General features: G+C 37.9%; 1 protein-coding gene across 1 annotated transcript in view; it reads left to right on the top strand.

The window, feature by feature from the left end:
- LOC124775823 (RNA pseudouridylate synthase domain-containing protein 2-like) overlaps nucleotides 1-19047 on the top strand; it is a 1015654-nt gene that overhangs the window by 944809 nt on the left and 51798 nt on the right. Inside the window, exon 7 of the mRNA XM_047250655.1 lies at nucleotides 3106-3193. Coding sequence (XP_047106611.1) covers nucleotides 3106-3193 — 88 coding nt within the window. The remainder of the gene's footprint in view (nucleotides 1-3105; nucleotides 3194-19047) is intronic.

Here is a 19047-nt window from a genome sequence, read left to right as displayed (position 1 = left end):
CACCCAAAAAACAAGAGGAAACCAAACAATAAAAGTGGGCCATTAAACATTCAAAAGTAAAAGATTGCAAGACAAAGGATCATTGCGCATAGGAAAAAGGTCTCCAAACAAAGTTGCAGTACACTCAAACAAAGAAAGAGGATCACCATCCAAAGAAAAATGATTGATAATTGCACAAAAAAGATGACCGAAGAGCCAAAAAAGATTGCCAGTTAATGAAAAAAGGTGATAGGCAACAATTACAGACAACACAGACAAAATAAGAAGAATAGTACCAGAGATGTAGTTACTTGTATCAAAAGGAAAATTTCCTTTAAAAAACTATAAAATGACAAGAACAAAAATGATTGGCCAGTATTACCTTCAAGAAGTGAAATTCTAAATGTGGACACAAAAAAGTACAAGAAGTTATTCTAGCTTTTGGCACTATTAGTTCTTTCCTCAGGAATGTGTGTGTCTGATATGGGTATATTTCGGTCCTTGGCTAGTACAATTTTTTCATCAGCAAACTTCTCAGTTTTTGATGAGTCCTCCAATGCTTCAGGTAAATCATTTACTTCTGCACAGCTCAAGAATGGAATGGACCAAGTTCTGATCCTTGTGGATATAATATTTAACATTTCTTGAGTACAAATTTAGTCTTATTCATGTTGTATCATTTGCTAAAGGGGCATGTTGTTTCCTTTTGCTAAGGTATGGTGCCATCCATTTAAAGAAAATGCCTTTAACCACATAACATTTTAGTTTTTCTACTAGATTTTTTTCTTACCAAAAACACAGAAAATGCCAACAAGACCTGGCAGTGTGGAATTGACCCGAAGACGCAAAGTAGACCTAGTTTTGTTTATAGTAATATGCCTTTTCCCCTGTATACTCGCTCTTGTAGAAAAGTTTCTAATGATGAGAAAATACATGTATGGATCAAAGGACTTGGTGTACTTGCTGAGAATGGACTGTAACTAGTGATATTACTTTGTATTATAATTATTAATAAAGTGTTATCCTTGACTCCTGTAACTGGGGGCGTCAGCCGAGAGCTGCTAGATGAACATCTGGTAACCGGGGGCTCAAGGATGCAACAATTTGAAAAAATTAACAAAGCATAGTACCGCACTGCCCGCTGGGCGCCTAGCCGGGTGGTTACGCAACCCGCTTGGCTCGGCACTAGGCCTACGCACCAGCAGACGCGCGCTCATAGTACGACCAGAGCACGCGAACGCTATATTGCTCTCCCGCTGGTGCGCGCAGAGTCTAAGTCCGTTATCAGCGCGTTACGTAACCAAGGTCACGCGTTCCCTATATAAGCGGCATAATGATACCTCAACTAAATTTGTCAGATTATATATCGCTTTTTCAGAAGAGAAGCTTTTACACAAGTCAGACTGAACTGTTACAAGGTTATTCTCAGAAATTATATTCTCAATGTTATGTTTTAAACTGCCTTCTCAAAAATTTTTGAGAACATAGGAAGGAGGGAGGCTGGTCTATAATTAGATATCACTTGTATAAATAGGTGTTACTATTCTTTACTTCAGTCTTTCTTTCTTGAAATACCAAAGAATCAGAACAATAATAATGTAAATTCCTAGGAACAATAATAAAAAATGGAAAGACAACCACTCATCTATAGCCAACTGATTCATGGAGCATTGAAACACACAACAGAAATAACTGATCACTCTAGCTTTCAAGTGCTTGCTCTTTTTCTAGTAAAAGTACACACATTCACACACACAACCAGCCAAACTTTCACTCCTTTGCCAACCAATTTTCTTCCGGAACACATCCATGTATTTATGAGTCACGAATTCTTCTGTTAGTACACTGTCCTTATCTGACCATAAATGACTGAAATGTGAAATGTGTAAAAGTAAAAGTACTTTGAAAAGTGTAGTTGACAGTAGAGAACACATTATCATGATAAGAAAGTATTGTGCCATCCTATATATTAGTTTTTACTTTAAATCTCATTATTTTCTTTGTATTATTCAAGCAAGTGTGCCTATAGAACTATGTTAAGGTGGCAAAAGAAATAATAGTAAATTCTGCAAAGTGGTAGATGTAAATCTTTCAGATTTAACCATTCCATATATTTGTTTTAAAAAAAGAGTTTGTATCTGTGTTAAAGGTATGAAACACTGCAGCATGCTCCTATGTTATTAGTGTTTCAGTCTCAATAAAAGTGTATTGGTGAACTATTTTAGACACTATACATGACAGTATTTGATTCAGAATTGCTTTTAACCCAAAAAGCATTTCCAAATGACCATATCTGTGGAGTAGTCATGAATTTCATGGATTCATCTTAACTAAATCAAACTACTTTGCATATGCACAGATTCATTTAGTTTCTGTCTAGTTTCTCTTTTCTTATATGACCAATTTAAGGATTTAGTGGATCACTTTCACTGACTGAAGAATCTGTGGTAATGTATCTTAAAATGTGATATTTCTATATTGTTCACCAGTGATGACTAAAACATCATTTGTCATTGTACATGAGTGCACTATAGGATAATAGAAAGACAAAGAGTGTGTGAATAGTTAGTTACCTGAACACCTCATAATTGTGAGAATATGTGAGTAGAACTGCATGATACTACTGATTTTAGTCTGCCCATAGCTGCATTCAGCTTTTCACAATATCATTTATTTAAATTATAACACCGTAATTTTTAGTTAGAAAACTGACTTGTGGCTTTGTTACTAATTCTGTTATTGCGAATTCTGTGAACTAACCATTTTTATGCATAAATGTGAGTTAAAATTTACATAAACTAAATGTTTGTAATTTAATCGATTTAGTAAGTTACTTTTTCAAATAGTTGTGTCAAAGCAAACATTCCTCTGCTTCTGGTTTTTTTTAATTTTATTTTTACAAGAAAATCAAGAAGGTAAACAAAAATGAAATAAAACATATTTTACATTGTATATTCATCATTGTCATTACAAATAGAGATTGATATTCTATACAGATAACAGAGAATTTCTCAAAAATCCTAAGAACACCTAGTTTGGTTTGCGGCACCTTGTCTGTGGTTTTCAGTGTTTGTCCGTGTGAGTTTGTGTGTGTATGCACTGTACTGCACCATTGATTTGTTTCAGGCATGAAGTCCCTGTTACCTCCGACCCTATCACCATAGTTCACATGGATGAGGATGTAGTGGTTGTTAACAAACCTGCCTCAATCCCTGTAAGTGGCAACAAGACTGCCTCTCAGACTTTCTTTTTAGTGTATGTTTATCCTCCTGACTCCTTTGCTGGATCATTTGAATCACGCAGAACTATTTGTATGTCAGAACGGACACACATATAAGGATGGTTCACAGAACTGACAACTGTTATCCATAAATCGCTTTATAGTTTCTGTATGCAAATTGTGTAATATTTTTAAAATTTACTGACTGAAATCTTATGTTTATTCATTCATTTTATAGTCTGCAAAAAGAATAAATCAAAACATTGAGTTATGATCCTTAACTAAGTATCAATAATATTGTGTGATTAATTTGTCATGTGCTGACATTTAGTGCTAAGTGAACTGGCATACTGATATCCTGAAGTGGTTCAGATGTGTAGATTCTCACTATCCTCATATTGCTGGAAAAGTCACCTCACTTCCCACGCTTTAAATGCTGGTAAAGAACATCAGCAGAGTGAGATAACACAGAAACAAAGTGACTATGGAATGTTTGGTCATATACTTGTCTGTGGTTTTTTTAAGAAATATGCAGATATGGACATGCTCAAAATCAGACGTTCAGACTTAAATAGTCTGTAATGCGATATTTTTGTTTGTATGCCGTAACATTACATTAATATTTGAATATTGCTGTTAAATGTGCTATTTTTGTAGTCTTGATCTTTGGCAGCAAAAGGCTTGAGATTTTTTTGCCTTTTTGCTTTACTCCAAGCTTTGGTATTTATATAAGCTATCTTAGTATTGCAAAAGGCAGTTGAGACATACTGAAACATTTGATATTGCATGCTTCCAGTGTGTACCATAAATAGGAATAGAGTGTATCTAATGTCACCAAAGCAAGGGTGCCAAACCTATTCCTCATTACATGATGATAAAACTATTTTCGTTGATATGTAGTATTCCATTAGTTATTAAAATTAACTTAATAAATGTAAATGAGCAATAAAAAATGGAATAAAACACGTATAAATAATTCAGATACAGGTATAATTTATATTTCTAAGACATTAGTGTGTGAATTAAATTATTAGTTTGAAAAAGCTGAAAATTACTCTGAATTATTTTGAATCAGTAGCTGTTTAGTTCAGTAAGAGAAACAAAAAATTGAAAACATGGAAAAGGTTGAGAAACACAGTCGAGAGGATGCTGTGTGTTATGGAGTTCCACAGTTTAAAAGAAATAGATTGTGAAAGAGAGGACCTTTATTCTATAGGGTGCAAAAAGTTAAGCAGTACCAGAATTCAAAATAAATAAATGTGAAGGAGAGGAGCTTTTTTCCAACAACGTATTTTGTTACTACTATTAGAGTCTTTCGCAGTATATTGTCTCCTTTTATGGCAGTGTACTACTATTAGAGTCTTTCACAGTATATTGTCTCCTTTTATGGCAGTGTCTACTTTCTGTGTCATTATGAACATTTTCAAGCACTCAGAATTTACACTATTATGGTCTCATTAATTGCCAGAGTTTACTTCCTTTAACATCTTGTTTTTTAAGCTCAAAAATTAGGTGCCACCAATAAGAAACCATTGTGTGTCTACTTTAACTGTTAGCCACAATTAATGATTCTTGAGAGACTAGAACTGGTTGTTGCATACTGCTCTTTCTTCTTCTAATATGTAAGCTTGTGTTTGCAGCTGCCAACAAGGCTGTATCTTATTTTATAACACACACACACACACACACACACACATTATATATATATATATATATATATAACTGCTAAAGACATCTTTAATTCTAATTTCCCGTGGAGGAATTGTAAGAAGTCCTCACCAAACAATTTATAATCTCTTGAAAAATCTGTATCGATTACAAAGATTTTAAAAATTTGGTGATATTGTTTAGGTATATTTTAATCCCACAGCTTAAAATTTTCAGTAATTTTGAGTTACCAGCGAAATCTATAGCTTATATTCATCAGTGTTTACTTAGTACAGATCAGTATCTAGTTGGGAGTTCATTTCATGTGTTACCATATATTGTCATGCTAAGTAGAAGAATTATTTGGAAACACAATTTGCAATCAGTGCACTGAACATTTAGTTATTGTAACTATTTGAGGCAAGAGTAACAATAACTTTTCAGTGATGCACAAATAAGTGAAATCAGTTAACTAACTACATTGTACTATTGGATTTTGTTGAATTCATTGTATATTTATTTTTAAAACTAGAGAATAATAAATTTGTAGATTTTATAATTGGATGTACAAAACTAAATTGTCAATTAGGCTGCAAACTTGAAAAGACCTAAAGCTATTTGATGTAAAGTATTTCTTCCTACATTTAAAGCCATAAATGATAGGGTGCAGTCAGGCAAGCAAGGAGCAGTAAGCTTCGATCTTCGTAAGCAAGGTGGCATGCAACAGGACTGCTAAGAATGTTTGATGACCTAGTTGTATTCACAGAAAAGTTCAGATATTTTACTGTATGTTTTCCAAAAACATACAACCATCTGAAGCTAAATAGTGTTCATAACATGTTTCACACCTCAGGTATTTCCAGAAAAATGTAATGAGATAAATCAATATGAACTCCTCCATTCCTGAAATTCAGAAAATGAAACAAAAGTTTAGAATGTAGTTTGTGCTATATCACAAAATAATAAGGGAACAATGTGAAAAGTAAGACTCCATTTTTAGGTAACACTGCAACTTTTTGCTGAGGTAATCCTTTTCAAGTCATTCCACTTCATCCCAAATTTTACAAATGAGCAGATTCCATTCCTGGAGTGTTATTCTAGATGAGCCATAAAGTGTTTATGTATGGCTATTATAGCATATACATTGAACTCTTTAACATTTTCCAATCAATAGGTTCTTTAGACATGGAATAGGTGGAAGTTATAGACCACCAAATTAGCTAATAGAGTAGATAATCTATCAGTATTCCAGATCATTTAGTTTTTCTGTTACCAAACCAGCTTCACAGGCAGGTGCATTTTACTGATGAAAGATGATATCTTTTCTTTTGCAATCTAGTACTGTTCTCATTCATTTAAAAAACTAGGTTGTTGAAAGGAATTTAGTGGTTTGTCCTTTACTGGTTAATCAATTAGAAGAATTACCTTTTGCACCCTATGAAACATTATTCATCTTTTCTGGCAGATAAAATCAGCTCAACTTTTTTGGTGCAGGCCAGCCACATCCAATCACTGCTTTGATAACTGTCATGTTTCTGGCAAAAATTGCTAGTCCGTCTCTTGTGAGGAAATGTTTCTCTAACTGTTGCAGATGAGTGGGCAGAATTAACAATCATTAATTCCACCTCTGAATTCGTTGTGGAACCTCTGATATTGACATGCCACACAAATCTCCCTCCCTCTCTCTCTCTCTCTCTCTCTCTCTCTCTCTCTCTCTCTCTCTCTCTCTCTGTGTGTGTGTGTGTGTGTGTGTGTGTGTGTGTGTGTGTGTGTGTGTAACCACAAGCTGTTCTATAAAGATGTATATTTTGTTCTGTGACATTCTTCTGAATAAGTTTTACTCTGTATCTCCACCAGAAATTAAGAGAGACTGCAACTTTTGGGGCTTTCTGTTTATTTCTGTCGCCCTAAAAATCAATTAATTAATTAATTGCCGCACAGTCATAAAAGTGAAGTGATTCTTCACTACTTCTTGTTGTTCATATTCTTACTAAGATATTTACTATAATTAAATATTATCAATTTGAAAACAACATAATAGGAAATGAGAAACATTTAGTAGCATTCTGTTTTGTGTTTATTCTCCATCCTGTAGTGCTGTGTCTTACACTGTGAGAGAAGATGCTATTGATTTTTGAAGTTTAGTAGGCCACACTTCGAAATACACTAGGAAGAAAAAGTGTTTGATTTTCACTTGAAGACTGAAATATACAGGGAAAGGCTTTATTAGAAGCTGCTTCATGCATAGGTGAAAAGCTCTCGGGTTTTCAGTTGGATAGCATTGTTGAGATTCTGACATTTTTAGATGACGATCAGTATGACACTAACTGAAATGTCACAGTGTCTCCACACTGCCACCCACTTAGAAACCTAAGAGCTTTCCGTCAGTAATATACACTGGGGAAATCTACATTCACACATGTATCGTCTATAGCTGTCTATTATTTAAAATACATTATTGTATTTGTGATTTGAAACAACACAAGCCTTTACCTCTTTAATTCCATAAGTTTTCTGTTTCTCTTGTGGTTTTTTCTATTATGTTGTGTTCGTTAGGATTTATTCACCTTAATGCTGAATTTTTGTTAACATGGCTTTGCACTGACTGTCAGTGTACATCGTGCATCTCACATGCAGAATAGAAGCACTAGCCTCCATCAAAGATTTATAAATGCCTATTTTTAAAGAGTATATTTTGCTGTTCTCACAGATTGCTTTTCTGCCTTTTGTGAGTGCCATTGGCAAACTGTAATAACAAAGTGACTTGTTTTCAGTCATTGCTTGCAATGTAGCCATTTAAAGCATTTCATTGTTGTAACAAATGTGAATTGCATGAGAGCGCCGATGGTTCTGAGCATGTCCATAAGAGTGTAGGGAATGTTTTCTGTGGTATGAGATGCCAGCATGGTGGCGGGGACTGAGCAGAGTCCTCATGTGATTGTATTGCAGACATGAGACCCCAGTCCTAGCAAAACCCATCAAGCTAATTCATGTAGATGAGGACATTGTGGTGCTGGATAAGCCGTGTTCTCTACCGGTGAGTATCAGTGTGCTGTGCTCCCACTTCCTCCTCACACAGACACTACAGTCTATGCTGTACAGTGATTACCCTTACTATGTTAATTTCTTAAGTATGTTTTCTGTGATTGTAATAGTGTCACACTATTTTACTTGAAAGATTACATTTTCTGTCATGTTTTGCCCTTTAATGGCATATGTGTCATGCCTTCCTTTCATTTCCTTGGCTCTCACTTAGCACCTACTGAGAAGCCATAAATCCCCACAAGATCAGTAGTTCACTTTCACTTGCTTGAGCTTGGCATTCTGGCTAGAATATACAGCATGTAACAAAAATGAGCAGCACAAATTGCTGGACACATTCCTCACATATCGACAAAGAAATTATGTTATACAGGCATGGGTCTGGAAATGCTTTGTTTCCACATTATAGCTCATTTTCTCCATCTTATTAATCATGGGAAACACACACACACCAGCATAAGAAATGCAACTCTTTCTCACAGGAGATGTTCAAAATGCCCTCCAAGGGCATTGATACATGCATCAACCCACTGTCGTAGTGAATCTCAGATGTGCTGATGTATTCCTGGAGTATTGTGTATGGTTTTGCAGCCTTTCATAATATGGCCACAGAGACTCTGAACATCTTGTAGTAGGTTTCCATATGCAAGAGCTTTCAAATGCCCCCACAAATAAAAATCATGTTGGTTTTGGTCCATAGAGCATGGAGGCCAGCCAACTGTTTCATCTCTACCTATCCACCTGTCACCAAATCTGTGATTTAAAAACAGACGGACATTAACTCTAAAATGAGGAGGTGCTCCATTAAGCATGAAGTACATGTTTTGTCATACAGCTAAAGATGCAACTACTAACAGATCAGATTGAACATTCTCTGCGAAATTATGCTAATTTTGTCGGCTGAGGCTGGGTGCAAGAAAGTGAGGCCCAACCAAACAGTTACCAACAATGCCTGCCCAAACATTGAAGCAGAATCTTTGTTGATGACTTGCTTCAACAGTTGCTTGAGGATAGACATCTGCTCATACACGCCGATTGTGAAAATTGACAATCAGATCTCATTGAAATGGTAACTCATCTGTGAACAGCACTGTTGCAGCAAAATTAGGATTGACGCTTTGTTGAATAAACCATTTGCAGAAGAGTACCCATGGAGGAAAATCAGCTGCTGATAGTGCCTGCATACATTAAATTGTATGGATACAGCTGGTCCTCCTGTAACACTCACCAGCCTGTCATGTGGACAACATCCAGTGTTGCAGCTACATGTTTTGTACTGACACTAGGGTCATCAACATATCATGCTTAAATGCTCCATGTTCCCTAAGACAATGATCAATGGCTTCCAACATTGAACATAAGCACCGTTGCCGTCAGCTAATCCATACATCAGAATGGCATCTGCCATCTCTGGATTTGTATACACTGCCATTGAGCAAACCAAGCCTGTGATTAGCTGTACATAGTAACCCTGTGCTTGCAATGATAGGACTGATCGCTAGTACAGTTGATGTTACCTGTAAACGAGCAATGACATACATCACATGGCAATGTGGACATGCAAAACAAAAACACTCGTAGTGCACAACATAACCAGATCTCACCAAGAGTGCATGTTTGCCATGATTCGAATGTTCTGTCCTAGTGTGTTTCCCATAATTAATGAGTTGGAGAAAATGAGTTGTAACATGGAAAAAAAAAAGTGTTTCCAGACTCACGTTCATGTAACATAATTTCTTTGTCTACGTGTGAGGAGTGTGTCCTGCAGTTTGTTCCTACATTTTTGTTACACCCTGTACATAATTCTTTTATTTGTGCAGGTAGCCATATTTTTCAACTCGAGAAAAAAATAATGTGATCTCTTTGTGAATTAAATGATAAAACTTGTGGGAATACGCTACAACACACCATTGATCAGATTCAGTTGTCATTAAATTTAAAAAGCACCAGTATTATTTAGACATCTAATTTAAGAATAGAGGAAAAAATTTAATAGATGCTTCTAAGAATGTGCTAACTGATAATCATGAGATAATAGTGCTGGTAGTAGAATGGTTGTTCTCTTCCTTAATTTCTATTTTTTTGTATATTTGTGAGCACACTTTCTAAACTACAAAATTCATATGCACAGTTGATTCATACTGTCCAATTATGTATTCCAGCGCAGTCCAGTGTAATTTGTTAGTAAATTACATTGTGAGCAGATCATTGAGAGATAACTTCCTGTATTTTGATACTAAAAAATGGATAATACTCAATTAGATCAATAAAACTAAGAAAGGGAAAAATAAAAAAAAGACATTCAGAAAAGAATTTTGTTTGCTAAGGTGAAAATGGTGAAACAGTTTTAAACTCACAATTATGATACTTCCAGTTTTGGTGCAATGCAGTTTATCATTTTACATTTCTTGGTTGTTCAGTAGGGATGTTTTATTATTATTATTACTATTAGTAGTAGTAGTAGTAGTAGTAGTAACAGTATTATTATTGTTATTATTTCATCTGGAAGACATGGTTGGCATGGGTTATGGTGAAATAGTCATTTAAATTGGTACTATCTCTATTATTTCAATTCTACTTGGTGCAGTCACATTAATGTGATGACTGCTTATGTTAGATGTGAACATGCAATACCCACTTACAGATGGCAGGTGGAAGCACTAGCAATGGAGGGTAAAGAGTATTGGGGGATGTGGAAAACAGTGCAGTAGTTGTAGTAATATGAAAATGGAGTGATTTAGCTGAAATCTAAATGAACATGATTATTGACTTTCAGTCCAAGGGTAGAAGCATTTCCAAAACGGCTAAGATTGGGAACTGTTTGTGTGGCACCATGGTTAAAGTATACTGTGCACGGCAAGAAGGCCTTCTCAAAACTAACGCCGAGGCAACTGTGGTGTACCATGAAACATAGATGACAAGAGTGAACAATGGCTGCAGAGATGTGTGTGGGCGAATAGTTGTGTAACTGTTGAGCAACTAACTGTCCAGATGAACAAAGGGGCCACCAACTGTGTCTCCCCAATGAGCGTATGGGCCTCCGCAGCAGATGCACGGTTCGTACACCCGTGCTGACTGCTGTTCATCGGTGACACCGATACCGCAACCAAACATCATCTGAGTGGTGGTAGGTGGCCTTTCCAGATGAATCACATTTTATGCTCCATTGGACAGATGGCCTTTGGCATGTATCACATGAAATGTCTGAAAACAAACAACCTGCAACCAGGAAGGAGCATTATGGTGTGTGGAATGTTTTCATGGCATTCCGTGGGTGATCTTGTTATTCTGGAAGACACAATGGCTCCACACAAGTATGCATCTATCCTTGGGGACCACGTCTACCTCTACGTGCAATTTGTTTTTCCTCGACACACTGGCATCTACCAGTAGGACAAAGCAACATGTCAGTCACGCAGCTTGCAGTGTGTGTGCATTGCCCAAAGAGCACCAGGATGATTTTACTGTACTACTCATATTTAATTCCCAGTCGAGAATCTGTGGGACCACTTCGATCAGGCTGTTTGCAACACAGATCCTCAGCCAAGAAACCTAACGCAACTGCCCATGGCACTGGAGTCAGTATGGCTGCACATCCCTGTCAGTACCTCCTAGAACCTAATTGCCAATCTTCCTGCGCATCTTCCAGTGTGGAAGGTGATTATTCAGACGTTTGACAGCTGGCCACATTAATGTGATTGGACATAATATGACAGTATAACTGAAGCTCCCATTAAGGAAAAATTAAATGAATCAGCTAAAGAAGCATAACAAACAAGCATTGCTTATTTAATTTATCACTGGTCTGTTGAATGATGGTGAAACTATACTACTGTGAAGCATGACACTGGGGCAATAATATTTACCATTAACACAGACTGTTATTTTTTTAAAGCTGTTCTTAAATTGTTTAAAATGGGGGATAGGAGTAATAAAGTGGTCTATTAGTAGACACCTACAGAAATGTGAATAGAAGTGATCCTCATCTGATCCTGTGTTCTACGCATAATTCACTCTGTGGTAGCATTCATATTCATATTTGAAGAATATATTTAACCATCCTCGTAATCAATTTTGGCTTTAAAGTTAATTTTACAGTAAAAAAATCTAAGTTCTGTTTAATAAATGTCTGATTTGTCGTAGTAAATGTCATTATTATACCCACACTGTTTAGCTACCTTCACACAATTGTTGCAAGCATTAAGTTAACAGTCACTGCTGAAAAACAACTGACATAAAATAAAAATTGAACATCTTTTTATAAATTAAATATCTTTCCTGTATGTGTGCTTAAATATAACCAAATAATTTCAATCTACGGTTGAATAGAAGAAAAAAAGCAACTTAATTTAATAATCAATGGTGTTCTGAATCTTGCATGTATGGAATAACTATAAGAAGTGAAAGTGAAGACAGCCATCTCACTTCATAAAAGGACAGAAGCAAGAATATGTTATTACAGGCAGAAAAAATTTCCTTGATAAATACCTTATGAATAGAATTTTTTGTAGTATACACAATAATGAGGAACTTTTGTGCACATGCTCACAAGGAGAAATGTTTAGTTAAAAATGAAGGGCATCATGACCCTTCCGTGTGTTTATGGTTTGATCTCACTAAAAAATTTGTGGAAAATATGCATCCAGAATATCCTGTGACTATGAAGGGCACAAATAAATTAGTGTTTCTTAGATCTTTCCTTTAACCTAATGATTACTAGGAAGAAAATATCATTTTAACTTATCTCTTGCATAAAAGAGTACCATTGCAAAAATTTGAAAATAGTGCAGTTTTCAGAAAATTAAATACCATTTTCTGTATTGCCCAAAAATTATGCAGTAGCAGAGCTAACAATTGTTTCAGTGATTTTGCATGGTTATCACTCACTTGTCTTAGCTCACCATATGCACTACAGTAGCCAAATACAGCTGTACATTCATATCTTTGAATGAGCTCTGGTTTTTGGAGTTGTTATAAGCACTACTTTCATAACTGGTTACTTGTCTGACATCTAAGCTTTGCGTTTCTGTTCTTCCAGTTGTCATTGTTATTTCATTGTAAAAAATCATTATTCTGTTCTGTAGTCTGCAATTTATTGCTTGTCCTGGAAAGTAGCATGATTTGTATATATATTTAGTTACAGTGAGTAAACATTCATATCACACACACTTTTCTATTTCTTTATGTACATCTAAATATTCGACGCACAATTTCCGTTACTTGCTTACCCTGTGAGTTCATTAATTCTTCTTTGCTCACTTTATTAACACAGAAAAGAAGAAAGTTAAAATAAATGCAACACAATAACCAAAACTGTGCCGATATCTAAACACTCAAAACCAGATGTTGTACTTATCAAATATGGGAATTACAAGTAGAAATATCAACAATGTAAGAAAAGACATATTGCTACACACCACAAAGAAGTCATGACCAGTTGCAGACAGGCACAATTATAAGGTACTTACATAAAGCTTTTGGCCATAGCCTTCATCAATAAAAGAGAGATATACACCATTCACACACACCCGACTGCCAACTCCAGCATCTCGGGTCAGAATGCAGCTATCAAGTGGGGTGCAAGTAGCCATCTGGAGGGGGGGGGGGGAAGGGGAAGGGATAGTGATAGTAATGTATACTCGGGGAGAGACATGAACGCTGTCTTGTGGAGTGTGTAGGGACTAGACTGCCAACGGGCGCAGTGTGAGGAGATTGTGGGACAGGGAGGTGGGGAAAAAAGGAGCAAAAAGGAGTGGAGTAGGAAAGACTGATGGATGCATTGGCAGGGGGCTGCAAATAAACAGGATGGGAGATGATAATGGGGAGGAGATTATAAGACAGAGGGGGAGGAAATTGTTGGTTGGAAGATGTGGGGACAGTATGTTACTGTAGGTTGAGGCTGGTGTAATTACAGGAGCAGAGAATGTATTGTAAGGGTAACAACTCCCATCTTTGCAGTTCAGGAAAGCTGGTGGTGGAGGGAAGGATCCAGATGGCTTGGGCAGTAAAGTAGCTAATGTGTTATGTTCAGCTGCATGTTGTGCCACATGGTAATCCACTTTGCTCTTGGCCACAGTTTGGCAGTGGCTGTTCATCCTGGTGGACAGCTGGTTGGTAGTCATACCAATATAAAAAGCTGTGCAATGATTGCAGCAGAGTTGGTAAATGACTTGGCAGTTTTCGCAGGTGGCCCAGCCCCTGATGGGGTGAGATAAATCTGTGACAGGACTGGAATAGGAAGTGCTGGGTGGATGGATTGGGCAACTTTTTGCACCTGGGTCTTCCACAGGGATCTGATCCTTGTGGCAAGGTATTGGGGCTAGGAGTGGCAAAGGTACAGACTAGCATGTTGTGGAGGCTGGGTGGGCGACAGAACACCACTTTAGGAGGGGTGAGAAGTATCTTGGGTACAATGTCCCCCATTTCAGGGCATGATGATTGGTAATCAAAGCCTTGATAAAGGATGTGGCTCAGTTGTTGCAGTTCTGGGTGGTACCGGGTGATGAAGGGGACACTCTTTAGTGACTGGTTCTTGGGGATAGTGGGAGGATTACGGGTGTGAAGCGAAATGGCATAGGAGATCTGTTTGTGGACCAGGTCTTGGGGATAGTGCCTGTCTTTAAAGACCTTGATCAGACCCTCAGCATACTGAACAACGGAGTTTTTGTCAATGCAGATACACCATCTCTGGTGGCCAGGCTGAATGGGAGGGATTTTTTGGTGTGAAAGGGATGACAACTGTCGATACGCAGGCAATGTTAGTGGTTGGTGTATTTAATGTGGACAGAGGTGTGGATGGAGCCATCAGAGAGGAGGAGGTCAATATCTAGAAAGGTGGCACATTTGGTTGAGGAGGATCACCTTAAGCAGATGGGAGACTAGGTGTTGAGGTTGTGAAGTAATGAAGATAGGGTGTCTTGGCCCTGAATTCAGATCAGGAAGATATCATCAATGAACATGAATCAGACTAGGGGTTTGTTGTTTTGCGAGGCTCGGAAGGTCTCTTCTGGATAGCCCAAAAAAGGTTGGTGTAGGAGAGTGCCACGCGTGTGCTCATGGCTGTGCCACTGATTTGTTTATATACTGTACCTCCCCTCCAAATGAGAAGTAGCTATCGGTTAGGATAAAGTTAGTAAGATGTATGAGGAATGAGGTAGTTGGTTTGGAGCCTGAAGAACGTTGGGAAAGGTAGTGTTCAATATCAGTAAGACCATGGGCATGAGGGATGTTAGTGTTTAGGGAGGTGGCGTCAACATTGTTGAGTAGGGATCTAGGTGTGAGGAGGGAAATGGCTTCAGGGGAGATGTTTTGGGAAGAGCCTAAGGCTTTGGCTGCTCTTTTTTTTTTTCACTGAATGGTTGGTGTTGTGGATAAGGGACATGGGGAATGATGGTGAGGCTAAGCTGGAGGTAAGGAATTCCTGGAGAGTGATCAGTGGGAGGTTAAGTGGGAGGGGGAGGATCACAATTGGATGGTGGTATGAACTGGAAGAGGCAAGTTTCAGTGTTGGAATTAGGGTGGTTTTGGTTGGAGAGATTGGTGGCAAAGAAGTGCTTCCATTGCAGGGACCGGAAGTAGGAGAGTAGGTCTCTGACAAGTTCAGCATGGTTAACTTTGGTTGTAGGGCTAAAGGTGAGGCCTCTGGACCGGACTGAAACTTCTGTGAAGCTGAGAATTTTGGTGGAAAGATTAACAATTGTGTTAAAGGGATATTTTGGCTCTGGATTTGGTGGAGAGTTGGTAGGGAGTTTTGGGGGATGTGGCAAGTTGAAAAGGTCAGTAAGGCAGGGTTTAGCTGCTATGAGGACTGACGAGGGGCAACAATGTGGGTACGATAGGGGTTGGGATGTAGTGCCCTGAAGTGGCAGTAGGATGTCAGCACGTTGGATAAATTATGGAGATGGTATCTGGAATGCTCCTACAGGTGCTAGAGACAAGGGATCCAGTCTCAGTGATGTGATGTATGGAGTAGGGACTGCTTTGGAGGGAGCAGAATTGGTTCTGGGATGACTGTGCCATGGGCATGTGTTTTTGTAGTACCAGGTTTGTGATGGCGAGGGATTGCTGGAATCTGAAAATTTTAGGTTATTGTGAAAGGAGTGGTGGGATTGAGAGAAAGTAATCGTTACAGTTAGGCTGTTTCGAGGGACACCAAGGTTTAAGCAGCATTTGAGAAACAGGATAGGGGACTGGTTTCTAGTCTTGGAAAGTCATACTATTCGTAACTGATGCAGAAAGATGGAGCCAGGGTTTACTGAGGCAGGAATGATGTAAAGAGAAAGGGGAATGTCACAGTCCCTACTCCATACATCACATCTCTGAAACTGACACTGAGGCAATCATTTCACAGCTTTTTGTATTGGCACCAGCCTAACTGGTCACCAGGACGAACAGCCACCGCCAAACTGTGGCCAAGAACAAAGTAGATCACTGTGTGGTACAACATGCAGCTGAACATAACACATTGGCTACTTCACTGCTCAAGCCATCTGGATCCTTCCCTCCACCACCAGCTTTCCTGAACTGCAAAGATGGGAGTTGTTATCATTACAACACATTCTCTGCTTGTGTTATTATACCGTCCTCAGCCTACGGTAACATATTGTCCTCACACCCTCTACCCAACAATTTCCTACACCCTCTGTCCTATAATCTCCTCCCCATTATCATCTCCCATCCTGTTTATTTGCAACCCCTTGCCAATGCATCCGTCCTTCTTTCCTACTCCACTCCTTTTTTGCTTCTTTTTTTCCCCACCCCCCTGCCCCATAATCACCTCACTTTGCGCCTGTTGGCAACCTAGTCCCTGCGCACTCCACCAGACAACTTTAATTGTTTTACCCACCCATACAGTACTATCCCTTCCCCTCCCCGCCCCCTTCAGATTGCTGCCTGCGTGGTAGCTGCATTCTGGCTTGAGATGATGGAGTTTGTGGTCATGTGTTCATGAAGTGTGCTTGCTTGTGTGTGTGGATAGTGTGTGTCTCTCTTTTACTGATGAAGGCTGTGGCCAAAAGCTTTATGTAAGTGTCTTTAAATGTGTCTGTCGGTAACTTGAAATGGTGTACTTAAATCTTTTCAAATGAAAGTTCTTCTTGGTGTGATGTAGGATGAGAGGTAGGAGGATCTCAAATCTGGTCTTGTTTCGGCCATGTGGATGTAAGTTATCTTCTGACTCTCTCAAGCTCTCTAGATGAAAGCTTGAATCATTTTTACACTTTTTAATAGAACATACAAACTTACACCCCTCTCCCTTTCCCTTGTAGCAAAAGATTAGAAATGAAAGTAGAAATTGGAAGGAAAGATAATTGATGAACTGAATAAAGTGTTATCTAATGATTATTTGATTATATCGCTTGTAATGGTATGGAGATAATGAAGTCAACAATTATCATTTTTTTCCTCTCCTGAAGTGCACCTGTCAGCTGAGTTGTTAAATTTAACATGCAAATTTAGTTATTGTAAATGTAAAGAGACATTCCAGAATCTAGTCATCATCAGCTGACAGAAATACTGTGTATGAAAAAAAAAAAAAAAAAAAAACACACACACACACACACACACACACACACACACACACAGAGAGAGAGAGAGAGAGAGAGAGAGAGAGAGAGAGAGAGAGAGATGTTGAAATACAAGTCCAAAGCCAGAGCAAGCCCAAACACTGCTAGGATATGATGAACAGCAGTCCAGCACTTGCACAACAGTGGCACATAGGAGTGAGAGATGTTGCTGCCTGTGTCAGCATTCTATATCACACTGACGATCACAGGGGTTTGGCATGTGATTTGTTAGTGGTAGCCAGATGCAATGATGATCATAGGCCTGATGATCACTCAGAAATGTGGTCACCTAAAACGTTAGTCAGTTCATTCAGTTGTTGCTTACAGATGAACTGGGATATAATATATTTGCCTATTTTGGTTCTACAATGAAACATTGATGGAAGACATATTTTCTTACCAGAAGATAGTGTACTGTCTCATACATATATAAAATTTTCACAACTTGGGGCACTTTCGTCAGACGAGGAAACAGGAATAAATTGAAGGAAGCGACTACCATATGAGGATTAGACAGAGAAGTCATGTAGGACATTGATCGAGAAAGGCACTGCAGGAAAGGATTAGGTAGAGTGTAGTAGTTTAATGTTAGTGATGAACAGTACAACAAAAAAGAAAGTGTAAAGAGGAATAGACAGACCAAATGAGGGAACAGAAAAATACTTAAAAAATCCAGGGTGAAGGAAGTGAGTAAAAGAGGAAAACAAATGTACATAAATAAAAATGTATGGCAGTTGACAGGGGCTAAGTATGGGCAGAAAGAAGGAATAAAGAAAAAGATGCATGTGGCTTATGATCACATATTTTCGATGTTCTAGACACTTATTTTCTTTGTCAGTGGAACTTTGTATGGTGCATGTGAAACCAACAGAACTCCCATTAACAAAGAAAATAATTGTCTTAACATTTATAAAATAATGGTAAATGAGAGGCTAGAGATTCAAATGCTTAACAGACTATAAAATTTGTAGTAAATGTAAAGCTGATAGCATAAATACAGCATAGTAGCATCTTGTAAAACTGGGGAGAGAAAAAAACTGCACTGAAGGTGGCACAGAAAATGCTGAAAATTTTTTGAGGGGAATAAAACAATCAAACAGTCTGTTGCATAAGGTGGCATATCTCACCATTTGAAAATAGATCGATTGACAAGACAACTATCTCTGTCCATTATGTAGCCCATGTGTTTCGCTCTGATGCTGTTACACTGTAATGTTAATTTTCATAATAAATGTAAATGTTGGTGAAGACATGGCCATGTGAAAGAACAGCAAGAGAAATTACAAATCATAAAAGATAACAGTGGTGTTAGAAGCAATATAATATAAATAAGTGACAAGATGTAGGAAAATGACAGCAGAAATTTTAAGTTACTTTGTAGAGGAGGGTGATGTTCTGCTCCTGAAAAGGTGATGTTCTGCTGCTGAAGCTGTATGAGTGGTTGGTTTTGTTGTTGGCTTAAAGTATCTAAATCATTATTAAGTGCTAGACAAAAAGTATTGACTCTTGCACTGCAGACCATATTAATTAATTAAGAATTTTTGAATTATGATTGCACATACTTGATCCATGGTATCTGTTGATTCATTACAGTTG

The sequence above is a fragment of the Schistocerca piceifrons genome, chromosome 2 (assembly GCF_021461385.2).
Source record: "Schistocerca piceifrons isolate TAMUIC-IGC-003096 chromosome 2, iqSchPice1.1, whole genome shotgun sequence".
Taxonomy (NCBI): Eukaryota; Metazoa; Arthropoda; class Insecta; order Orthoptera; family Acrididae; genus Schistocerca; species Schistocerca piceifrons.
Note: the sequence above shows the minus strand (reverse complement) of the source record. Positions and strands in the feature narration are given on the sequence as shown.